Here is a 12,836-nt window from a genome sequence, read left to right as displayed (position 1 = left end):
AAACTACGAGCATTTGTGCTCATAGCTTTCCAGCTTTTCTCATTCAGGTTACTGCTTTTCTTGGACTCCTTTTGTGACTTATTTAGTTGAGTTTTGTTATCCACTTCACCCTTTTCCATTGCATTTGTATTTGGGGGGTGACATTCTAATTTTTTTCTGCCACCCCCCACTTCTATTTTAAATGCCTTTTGACATAGGATTTGAATTTATCTTTTAAGATCCTTTTTCCTGCCACAGACAGATGTAAGCCATCTTTGACATATAGCTGTTTATTGTTCCATACACGGCCCCAGCCTCCAGACTTCAATGGAAACAAACAACTAGTGTTATCACAAAAATTCCGGGGATGTTTCTTGAGGAATTTACATAAGAATACTGAAGACTTGGGGATGGAGCATACCACTGAGCTGGTGAGAGCCAGGTTCTACTGGCCAAGGAGGTCTGCATAAATAAATGAATGAAAACAATGAATATTCCTCACAAATAATCCAAAAATAGAGAAATGGGATATAGATTAAAAATGTCATTTTTAAAAAATCTACTGATAGCAACACATTGTTGCATTACTGCAGTTGTCATCCACAGCATTTATGAGACATCTTACCAGCTGGCCAAGTCCTTAGATTGTGGAGATTTTCTGATCTCTCTAATTTTAAGGTGCGTGCCGTAGAAATGAGTTTGTGTTTTCTCAGATGTGGATATCCTCCATCTTTTATATGGCATGCATACAAGAGAGCCAGGTGGATGAATCATGATTTATTGCTATTACCTCATACATGGGAACCAATTTCTAGTAGTGTATGTGTTTTGCCCCATTCCCTCCACATTTATAAAGTCCAATGCATAATTACACGCCATTGGGGAGTTTTGAGTTTACATCCTTTGTTTCATGAGAAACCTATTTTTGCTTTGAGAAGGGGCAAAAACATTAAGGATATGCTGGTTAATTCAGAATTTGTAAGAACTGAGAGTTCTAACAATCAGTTAGATAGTAGGATGGGGCATTATCCTTGTGGCAAATGCTTTGTATGTCTACAATCCTTCAGTGGTGATCATTTACCTTTAGAGTGTTCATTTAACTTCATGTTAAATCAGCTCCATCCTATGACTCGTCTGGTGTTGCTTATATCATGTGGTGTACATGCTGGTTAGGTTATGTAAGTAAAACTATGCGACCTGTCCTTACCCGCATGATTGAACACTGCAGCGCGATTAAACTCTAGTGTTTAGAGGCTCCGTTAATGGCTCACTGTTTGGAGAGGGGACACAACTTTGCCGACTGCATTTGCAGTTTTGGAGGTTTTTCAGGGTGATCGTCGAGGGGGTGATTTGGATTCTATTTTGACTTGAAAAGAACAGCGGTTGATATTCCATTTGGATACGGTTTATCCATGCGGGTTGAATAAGGCAGTTGAATGGGAGAAGTGTTAGCCTATACAGTTATTTATTTATTTATTTATTTAAGGCTTTTATATACCGACTTTCTTGATACAAATCAAATCAACTCGGTTTACATCGAACTAAGCATAACTATAACCAACCAATTAACAAGTGCCAATTTAGAGGAGCATAAAGTTACATTATAACAAGTTACATTATAGTTGTCTTTCACATCCGTTTGATAGACAGTGCTCTCTGTCAAGTAGTGTGGTTCTGTTATTTTACAATTCTTATTTATTTTATTTTATTTATTTAAACATTTTTTAAATACCGGGGCACGTTAAAAACATCACCTCGGTTCACAATGTAACGTAACATAGCAACCAGCTTTACAATAATTTAATGTAATGCAAACAGTAAGAAAACTAAGTCAACTTGAGATAGGTGGTTACATAATTAATTCTTAAGGAGAGTAGAGTAGAGAAGGTTACATAATTAACTCTTAAGGAGAGTGGATGAAAGAGTTTTTAACTATTAACAAGGTGACAGGATGTAAGGGATGAGTGAGAGGTGGAGGGATAGTGGAGGGGGTGAGGGGTGGGAGGGTGAACAGGAGGGGGACAGGAGGAGATGGTTGTTCTTGATCCGTCATTCATGTTAAATAGTTTTCTGTCATGTCTGCCATTTTTTTCTGAAGTTCCCTCTGCCCCTTTTATTAAGGTCTCCCCTTTTTGATTGGTTTGTGGGGGTTCAAGGTATTTAGATTTAAATGCAGTGTTTGGTTGACATGTTAGAGGGTTCTTGTGCCATTTTTCACATCATTTTATTGTGCAAAGGTAGTTTAAAGGTGGGTCTCCTTTAAGTTTATATGTTTATTTGATACACTCTTTGCATTTTTTTGTGTGAAAGTGTTTTACAACTATTTGTATTAGCGTCTATATACGTCGTGACAACAGTTCCTCTCTCCAGTTTTTAAAGCACAACATGATGTAATTTGGAGCATTAAATTATCTGGAGCAATCTGGAGTAACTTTTTCTGTTTTTGATGTACCTTTGAACACTTGAAATAAACTGGATTTTTTGATTTCCCAATACTGGATGAGGTATGAGATAAACGTACTGTTTCCTGACAATTGATACAGTCTATTATGTACAGTTAGCTGCGTGAGAAAAACTGGCTGTGCAGTTCCGTTCGCCCTGGCATATTTGAACGTCATGTGTGTTGCTTGAGTGATGCATACACAGTGAAGTCCATCTACTGGATGCAGTATCTGGGCATCCTGTGCTATAGCCCCTGATGCAGCTCTTTTGAGCGAAACTCGGCCTGAATCGGGCTATTCTGATGCTAAATAAAGAATTAAGAATATTGCTGCTGCAATATTGGACCGGTTTCCGGTGTGTTTTTTTGGATCTTCAAACTTTAAGTGCATGATGAGGCTGGGAGGCCTCATCAGAGAGTTGAAAAAAGACATCCTCTCTGTTAAGAGGCTTTCTTAAACAGACCACCCAGGATACTAAAATGGCTGCACTAAATAGGATGAGGCATCCAATCCAAGCCCTCCAGGTTGGGAGGGACAGAGAGGAATGGAAGGCTCATAGATGTAAGGGTTCTTAGCAAGAACGTAGGCCATCTAGTGACTGACCTAGGGGGCGCACACTTATTAGCTAGGATTTAAAGTGTATTAGGCAGGGTTATGCTATCCTGATGTTTCCTTTTACAGAGGCTTGAGGACATATCCCCATTTAAGTGTGTGTGTTGGGGGGGAGATGAGGCAGCATTCCAGTCAGGAGCCCTAACCCCCTGAGTTTATGTTGTACTGAGGCCCTGTATTGGGTTTGACTGAACTTTTAAGACTATGTCCCAGACCTTCCTAAGACACTTTTAACACTGCTCAACCCCCACTAGTTATCCCCTGCTGCGAGAAGAGACGTACCTAAGAAACTGATTATATGTTAGACACAAGATTTACTTGCTTTTGCATGAGTTTTTTTCCACTGCAGAACCAGCAGTTACATGGTTAACCAGGCACCTTACAGAGTAAAGAGATCACATGATATTTGGGAGCCTATGAGAACTGGCCAGTAACCCGAAAAGAATGGAAAGAGCTGTTGCACCTATCAGGAGTGAAACAAAAGAAAAAAAAGTGCATTTTTATCTTAGTTTGCATGGGTTTTCTGGGGTGTGGCCAAAGCTGTGCAGCACAGAATGAAAGGCAACAATTCTGGTAGAAATCAGCTGCAACCCAGGCAGAAGAGAGTAAAAAAATCCCACAGAAGCTGGGGACGGAAATCTTTGGTGTTGCAGCCCAGGACTTTCCTCCGTGCATTGAAAGATAAATGACAAAAAATTAGATAGGACTTTACCTCAGAGAACAATTTAGACCCCGTTCCTACTACAGCTGGCTAACAGCACAACTGAAAGCTTGGGGGTGTGAGTGGGCCAGGTCCTTATAACCAGGGGATGGCAAGGAAATAGTGTATATTCAAGCCAGTGGGTTGTTGTTTTTTACTGCCAAAAGGAATGTTGCTTGGGAAAAGGAAAAATAAACACAAAGGGGAAAGGGGGAAGTGGAGAGACAGACAGAGACTGGAGCAATAAACTATATTCATTTTCTGGGTACCCAGTAGCTAAATCCTAGCTCAGATTTGTTAAAAGTTTACAGCCCTATTCATTTGCTTGACCTAATTGGCCTACAATATTACCTGTAATGATATTTGTGTATTTTTCTTTGGTGTATGTTTCCTATTGTTTTTCCTTCTGACTTATGCTCTCTTAACTGCCCCCCCCCCCCTTAAAACCTGAATTCAGATGTATGTTATCAGTAAAAAAAAGCATAAAGCTATCATCTTGTGAACTGACTGTTTTTGGTACCCTGTTACAATGAATAGGATAGGGGAAGGGGATCCTGTTGAAAGAAGGGAGAGAGAGAATAGGAGGGTGGAAGATACATCTATCCCAGAAGCTGCATTGAAATCCTCAACCCCTACTCTGTCTGCCTTTACCCATAGGTGCAGGTGGGGTTCTTTCTTCTGTGCACATATCCCTCCCTTTGCAGCAGGTGACTTGTATTACCTGAAGAGGTCACTACATACATTTACACAAATAATTGATCTACATATTTTTTATTTATTTATTTATTTAAGGTTTTTATATACCGGCATTCATGATAAAATCACATCATGCTGGTTTACATTAAAACAGTGGTGCATAGAAAGAAAAAACAAACTGGAACTGTAGTGCGGAAGAAAGCAGTTACAAAAAACAGGGATGCTTAAACTGAGAGAGGAAGGAAAAAGAAAAGGTTAATAGCATTTTAAATATTTACAACGAACAGTTAAATGAGCTGGTTGTGTTATAGAACTTGAAGTTGAAGGACATATACATATGATTTGCCTACCCTCTACTGAACAATTGTCTTCACTGAAAATAGCTATGAACCCATAAATTATTATGGTGTAGTTAATGGTGGAATAGCACTATATTTATTTATTTATTTATTTATTTATTTTATATACCGACATTCGATCGAGATATCACATCGGTTTCCAGATAACTAAAGGAATAGGGTGGTAACAGCCCTATTTTACATTATAACATGATAATAAATAGATAAAAATATTTTACATTATAACATGGTAATAAATATAACAAGTTGTAACAGAACTAACAGGAATATATGGAACATTAGACTATAGTATATAACATATGTACATAAATGGCTTGTTGATGAGGATAAATTATGGTAAGGATAGCAGGGAGGGGAGAGGGGGGGAGGGGAGAGAAAGGGATGGGTGGGAGGAAGGTAGTGATAGGGAGGGAAAGGGTGGGGCGAGATGCTTGTGTAGGGGGCATGGTGTGGTTGGTGCATTTGGGCGGGTTATGTGTCAGGTGGGAAAGCTTTTAAAAATAGCCATGTTTTGAGGTGTTTTTTGAAGACTTGCAGTGAAGGTTCGTTTCTGAGACAGGTGGGGAGGGTGTTCCATAAGGTGGGGCCCGCTATTGTTATGGCTCGTTTGCGGGTGACGTTGAGGTGTGCAGCTTTGAGATTGGGGACGGCTAGGAGGCCAGTGTTGGTGGATCTGAGAGTTCTTTGAGTGGGGTAAGGTTGTATTCCGTTGTTTAGCCAGTCCATTTTGTTGTTGTTTATTTTTTTGTGCATGAGGGTGAGGGTTTTATACTGGATTCTTTGTGTAATGGGTAGCCAGTGGAGTTCTTTGAGAGTGGGTGTGATGTGAGAGGATTTTTTGTTGTTAGAGATGATTCTGGCGGCAGCGTTCTGTAGAACTTGGAGGGGTTTGATGTGGATTTCTGGTAGGCCGAGGAGGAGGGAGTTGCAGTAGTCGAGTTTTGAGAAGATAATTGATTGGAGGACTGTTCGGAAATCGTGCTCTTGGAGAAGGGGTTTGAGTTTTTTTAGTGTCTGAAGTATCTTTTATAAAAGTCTGAAGTATCTTTATAAAAGTCTGAAGTATCTTTTATAAAAGATACACTATATGTATCTTTTATTATTTATTTATTTATTTTATTTTATTTAACAGCTTTTAATATACCGGTGTTCGTGGGGCACATCACGCCGGTTCACAATGAACTTGAGACAGGAGGAAATTACAAAAAAACAGGGGTGGGGGGATGGAGAAGGCAATAGAAAAGGGAGCGGGGGGAGGGTGGGATAGACAGAGAGGAAGAGGAGAGAGCAGCAAAGAAGGTAGATAGGACTAACCATAACTGAGCAGAGGTTATTTACAGCAGATTATAAGAAACCATTTGCAGAGATTAACATATTTACAGCAGATTATTGTATACTTTTAAAATTTAGAATTCCCAATTTTAAATACAGAAGCAATATCTTACTGTGTTGAGGGAAAGGAGGTTTCCCCAGCCACTCCACCTTACATACAACCTCTAAAGTGATCACAAAGAATGTGGAAGAGGCCCAGTCTCCCCAGAGCAAAGAAATACCTTGGGCTATACTTCCCAGATTCTCTAGTGCAGTGGTTTCCAACCCTGTCCTGGAGACCCCCCCTCCCCCTCCAGCCAGTCGGGTTTTCAGGATATCCACAATGAATATGCATGAGAGAAAATTTGCATGTTATGGAGGTAGTGCATGCAAATTTTCTCTCATGCATATTTATTGTGGATATCCTGAAAACCCGACAGGCTGGGGAGTCCCCAGGACAGGGTTGGGAACCAGTGCTCTAGTGAGAACCTGGAATCGTGGAGTTCTGAGAGTGGAGTTTGTGAGAGCAGGGAAGGAGTGAGCTCCAAACTCACCAGGCACACAGATGGGATATATAGGGGAGTTACAAGGGAGAAAGAAAGGTGGAGAGAAGGTTTGCTGCTGTTACTTAAGTTGATGAAGATAGAAGAATCTGGTGTGCCAGAGAAGTGGAAGGATCATGAACATATTGGAGACAGTAGAGGATCTTAGAACAGGGATTGACTGAAGGTGGGCTCTCTCTGTCTGTTATTATGTAGCTGTGCTGTTTCAGCTGAAAAATAGTGTTAATACTGTCAGTGTGGGAGAAGGGAGCAGTGCTGCTTTGCTTAATGTAAGCTGTTGAGAGTTTTGTTTTTTTTTCTTTTAAAGAGTTAAGACACTACTGCTACACCGCACTTTTACAGCTGAAAGACTATGACTGCTGTCAGTGTGGAGGGGAATGGAACCATGCTACTTTGGCTTAACTTGCACTGTTAAGAGGGTTCTTCTGAGAGTTTAAAGAACTAACTTTGATTTTTGGAGTGAGCTGCTCCTGCACTAATTTGAACTTTAAAACTAGTTTTATTGATTTTGAAGCTGAACTGCTTGCAGCACTAATTTTGAACTTGTTTTATTTGTTTTGGCAGTTAGAGAGCTGGCACACAAAATGCAATTGTAAACTTTCTTGATCTGTTACCAAATGAAATTTGAAACTGCTTTTGCTTGGTGTGGCCTGTACTATAGGGCTGCATAAATGTGTTCATGGGGCTAAGCCCTCTATATTTTAAGTCAGACTGTTGCAGCCCCTTCCAAGGTTTTCTTTGTTCCCTAAGTTCCTTTCGAACCTTATGTTCATGCACAAATAGGGTTTGCTTCTTTGGAGGAGAATTGTTGCTCCAAGTTCCTCTGGAGGCCGTTCTCCAGATGCAATCATCACGCTTGCATATACTTAACCCATTTGATAAATGACATTACAGAAAATTCCTGCTAATGTAAACTTCATTGTGTTAAAATAAAAGTTGAAAAAATGTCCATGGCTCATAATGGATAGGAAAACTGGCACAAAATTTTAGATAAACTATTGATCACATTTTAGATTATGCATTAATCAGTTTTGAACTAATTTTTGTAAGTAAGCAGATTGTACAGTTTTGCAGGGTTATGCAGAACATATTTTTATTTTAATATATTTTTTTTTTTAAACGCAAGGCCGGAAACTTATATGAAAATTAAGAGAGCATATTTTCCTTTTCTTTGCATTATATTCTTATCCATGCAGACATACTTCCTGAATCCTGGCCTTTCACATATATCATTCTGCAAAGTAACTTCTGGACAAAGAGAAAAGGGGGAAGCTTGAATTCAGTGTAGCTAGACTAAAATGGAACTCCAGCTGCAAGATTTGTGTGTGTGATCAAAACAGACTTTGAGCAACTGTGAAGAGCAATGTAATGGTTGCAAAAATGAACCTACACAAATGGTTAAAACAGACCAGGAGCAAGTGATAATAGTCTCGATGATATAAGAAGGGCGCCCCCTTTTGACAGTATGAACACTATCCTGAGGGTGTAATGGAGTAGCACTAGCCAATTACAAGTGCCTGACTCCACCCACAGTGCTAAAGTGGGACTATCCTGACTGACAATATAAGATGACAATGCTAGAACTATGAGAAGATTACAACCAGACAATATGAGATGCTGAGAGCTGATGACTTCAAAGGGAGGAACCAGACGGCTTCCAGAGGACCTGCTCTGCTAAGAATTGATTGGTCACCAATTTACTTTACAGCTGGACTCGGATTACATAAATTCTATTGTGGCATAGGCATTTTTGTTTAGAAATATGGTGCCAACACCACTCGGGTAATTAGCAAAGAGGCATTGCAAAGCTCTGACACTACTTGGCCTGGCAATAAAAGATATTGCTTGCTTCCAATCAATGTTTCCCTAGCATTATTGTGTACCCAAAGATGGGGCTTCATTGGGACAGGGCTGACTCATCCCCTTTGAGAGCTTTACAATGTGATAAAAACATTTTTTACAGCTATGCAAAATAATCTTTTAGCTAAGCAAAATAATTTTACAGAAGAAATACTCACTGCTCCTGGATACAGTGGGCAGCTGTTACTATCCACCAATTATTGATAATTGACCCTCCACATACGTGTCTTGAAATTGTAGATATTTTGATGTGTAAGCTTAATTGCCATGGCCATTCCGCAGCAGAACTATCACTTCCTCCAGTGATTCTTGACCCTTTGGCTTGTTGGCCACATCCTATTACAAAAACAAATATAATAAAAACCAGTTTGATAGCTAGACATAAAAACATTGTTTCATTTCTAGTGCCAAAATGAATTCCGACAAGAAAAGTTAAATGTAATCAATATGAAAGTCCAAATCTCTCCCAAAATATAACTCTTGTATTCAAGTTGATATGACTAGTGAGAAAGATTAAGGCCTATATGAAAGACTATAGTAGAGCAATTTAGATCTACCATCAAGCAAACGAAGGTAATAAATTTCAGCAGGATGAAAGTGATTACAAATAAGGGAGGGTTGATCCATGGTTACAATAATACTCTCAAAATGGATCAAAGAGAAAAGCATTATTTGAAGCTTCATCTGATGAATCCTCCTGTGGTACAGAAGATTGCTCAAATACAGAGAGTACACAGCAGTCATCCTTTATTTATTTATTTATTTATTTATTTGGGGGTTTTTTGTGGGGACAAGCAAGGAGTTCCATAGATTACATTGATTATACAAGAACTGGCAATATGCCAGACCGCCAGACAAGGAACTATGGATCATATCTTTGATTCACTCACAAATTAAACAAGATCAGCTATAATCATAAGAACATAAGACTTGCCATACTGGGTCAGACCAAATGTCCATCAAGCCCTGTATCCTGTTTTCAGCAGTAGCCAATCCAAGTCACAAGTACCTATCAGGATCCTAAGGGATAACTAGATATCATATGTTTATCCCAGAGATAAGACGTGGATTTCTGCAACTCTACCTTATTAGTGGTTTATAGACTTTTCTTCCAGAAACTTGTCTAAACCTTTTTTTAAACGCAGTTAAGCTAATAGCTTTCACCACATCCTCTGGCTTAATTATAGTTAATTAAAAAATATTTTCTCTTAGTTTTAAATGTATCACTTAGTAACTTCATTGTGTGTCCCCTACCCTTTGTTACGATTTAGTGAATCCTTGATGGTTAACAGTCTTATCTTTAGGCCAAAAGGAAGGATCTCAGGTGGTAGCAATGGTGCTGCCCACCCAACCAGTGAAGTACATCAGGAATAGTCCAAATCCAGACTGGGTTGAGGTATACAGAAAGGCCAGAGTAATCCAAGTCCGATCTGGGTCGTGGCGGGCAAGGCAAGAGTAATCCAAGTGCGGTCTGGGTCGAGGCAGGCAGCAGGGCAAGAGTGTGTAATCCAAGACCAGACCGGGTCGAGGCAAGCAGCAAGGCAAGAGTAATCCAAGTCCGGTCTGGGTCGAGGCAAGCAGCAAGGCAAGAGTAATCCAAGTCCGGTCCGGGTCGAGGCAGGTAGCAAGGCAAGAGAATAAACGGAGAGGCAAACCAAGTCAGGCAGCGAAACAACAGAATCCGTGAAGAGCACCAGCAAAAGATAGCCTGTGGCTGAGGTGAGGTTATGCTGAAGTCAGGGCTTTAAGTACTGAAGTCTCCCACGCAATTTGCCGGACTTCCGGGGATGACGCACTTAAAGGGGGCGGAGCCACAGCCCAAGGCACGAAGTGTGATGCCGCTGCCTGTTGGTGACGCCGCATGCTGGAAACACCGAGAGCCCAGGACCCTGCTGATCGTGAGTGGTAACAGTACCTCCCCCGCAAGGCTCTCTCCTCCGGTTCCCTGGACCAGGTTTATGGGGAAATCTTTAGTGAAATTGTCGAAGTAAACAAGATGCTTGGATATTCTCACGTGGCTCCCAAGAATTCTCCTCAGGACCAAAATTTTTCCATGCAATTAAATATTGTATTCTTTCTCTAAGCTTTCTAGAGTCCAATATTTCTTTAATCTCATATTGTGTGTCATCCAGTATCAAAGAGGGAGTCATTTTCTTGATTCTCTTGGAGGGCAGGACAATATTGCTGTTTTAAGTAAAGAGATGTGAAACACATTATGGATACGAAGAGTGGGAGGCAACTGGAGTTTAAAGGCGACTTCATTAATCTGTTTAATCACCAGAAACAGTCCTATATACATAGGAGCAAATTTTAGAGATGTGGTACATAACTTGAGGTTCTTAGTGCTTAACCACACCAAATCTCCTGGTTGAAGGGAAAGTACCTTTCTCCTCCTTTTGTCAGCTTGTTTCTTGATTTTACTGGAAGCTCATAGCAGCAGTTTTTGAGTCTTCCCCCCACAGTTTGGTCATTGATTGCACCGTTATGTCCACGGCCGGACAGGATGAGGGTGTAGCAATGGGGAGGGGAATCCGCGGATGTCTCCCAAAGACTAAAAAGAAAGGTGAGGTTCCACTTCCTTGGGTTACATGGTTATTATGTTATAGTTCGGCCCACGGTAACAGGGATGCCCAATCATCGTGTCTTTGATTCATATAGCACTGTAAGAAGGTTTTAAGAGACTGGTTGGTACGTTCAGTTAATCCGTTGGACTGAGGATGGTAAGATGATGAAAATTCTAACTTAATCTGAAATTTCTTGCACAAGCCTCTCCAAACTTTTGCCGTAAATTGCACTCCTCTGTCTGACACAATACTAGAGGGTAGCCCCTGGATACGGAAAATGTGTTGTACGATGATTTGGGCCAATTCTGAGGCAGAGGGTAGTCCAGGGAGTGGGATAAAATGGGCCATTCTAGAAAATCAGTCAATAACCACCCAAATCACAGTATTCCCCTCAGACGGAGGAACGTCGGTTATAAAGTCTGTGGCAATCTGTGATCAGGGTATCTTTGGAATAGATAGAGGTTGCAGTAGTCCAGCCGCCCTTTGTCGCGGAATCTTTTGGGCAGCGCATATAGAATAGGAGTCCACGTAACTCTTTACATCAGATCTCCATCGTGGCCACCAATGAGAACGTGAGACAAGGTCTCTAGTTCTATTAATCCCAGGATGTCCCGCATACTGGGAGTCGTGAGCCTATTGAAGAACTTTTTGTCAAAGTCGCTTAGGTACTACTGTTTTCCCCACCAGAACCATAAAAGTGGCTGCCACCATTATCCTGGCTGGGTCAATTATATGGCGACATGGTTCCAGAGTATCCTCTGGAATGAAACTTCGAGAGAATACATCTGCTATAACATTCTTCTTAGCGGCCTGAAAATGTATCTTGAAGTCAAACCAACTGAAAAACATTGCCCATCGAGCTTGTCTGGGATTTAAACGTTGAGCCTGTGATAGGTAGGTGAGATTCTTGTGATCCATATAGATCTTGACAGTATATTTAGCCCCCTCTAAAAGATGTCTCCATTCCTCCAATGCCGCCTTGATTGCCAATAATTCTCTTTCTCCTATGGCATAATTCTTCTGTGCTGGAGAAACGTTTTTGGAAAAATAAGCACAGGTAAGTAATGTTCCAGAGTCAGAGGGTTGTAATAGAATAGTTCCAACACCTACGGCTGAAGCGTCAACCTCCACAATGAAAGGCTTTACTGGATCAAGTGGTATAAGGCATGGATTTTTGGTAAATTCCTATTTTAGCTGTTGAAACGCCTGGATGGCTTCCACGGGCCAGTTATGAATTGGGGCTTTTTTCTTTGTTAAGGCAGTAAGGGGGGCTACCAGCATGGAGTAGTCGGAAATGAACTGGTGATAATAGTTGTAAAACCCCAAAACTCTTTGTAAGGCCTTCAGTCCTGTGGGTTGAGGCCAATCCTAAATGGCTTTAAGTTTCTCCGGATCCATGCGTAGGCCTTCTTTGGAAACAATATACCCCAGGAATGGTGGCTCCTCCTGATGGAAAAGACATTTGTCCAATTTAACAAATAATTTGTTGTCTCGGAGGCATTGTAATACTTGCTTGACATGATGTTGGTGTTGTTATTGATCTTTAGAAAAAATTAGGATGTCGTCCAGATAAACAATGACATGGGAATATAGCAGATCATGAAAAATGTCATTAATCATATTCTGAAAAACTGCCGGAGCATTACATAGGCCAAACAGCATGACCCGATACTTGTAGTGTCCATCATGCGTGTTAAAGGCCATTTTCCATTCATCCTGTTCCCGAATTTGGACTAAATTATAGGCTCCTC

General features: G+C 40.6%; 1 protein-coding gene across 1 annotated transcript in view; it reads right to left on the bottom strand.

The window, feature by feature from the left end:
• Nucleotides 1-12,836, bottom strand: part of KLKB1 (kallikrein B1) — a 132,526-nt gene that overhangs the window by 54,939 nt on the left and 64,751 nt on the right. The window contains exon 11 of the mRNA XM_029586946.1: nt 8,680-8,857. Within this exon, the coding sequence (XP_029442806.1) occupies nt 8,680-8,857 (178 nt within the window). The remainder of the gene's footprint in view (nt 1-8,679; nt 8,858-12,836) is intronic.

This window comes from Rhinatrema bivittatum, chromosome 1, assembly GCF_901001135.1.
Source record: "Rhinatrema bivittatum chromosome 1, aRhiBiv1.1, whole genome shotgun sequence".
Taxonomy (NCBI): Eukaryota; Metazoa; Chordata; class Amphibia; order Gymnophiona; family Rhinatrematidae; genus Rhinatrema; species Rhinatrema bivittatum.
This window is presented reverse-complemented; position numbering and strand designations above follow the sequence as displayed.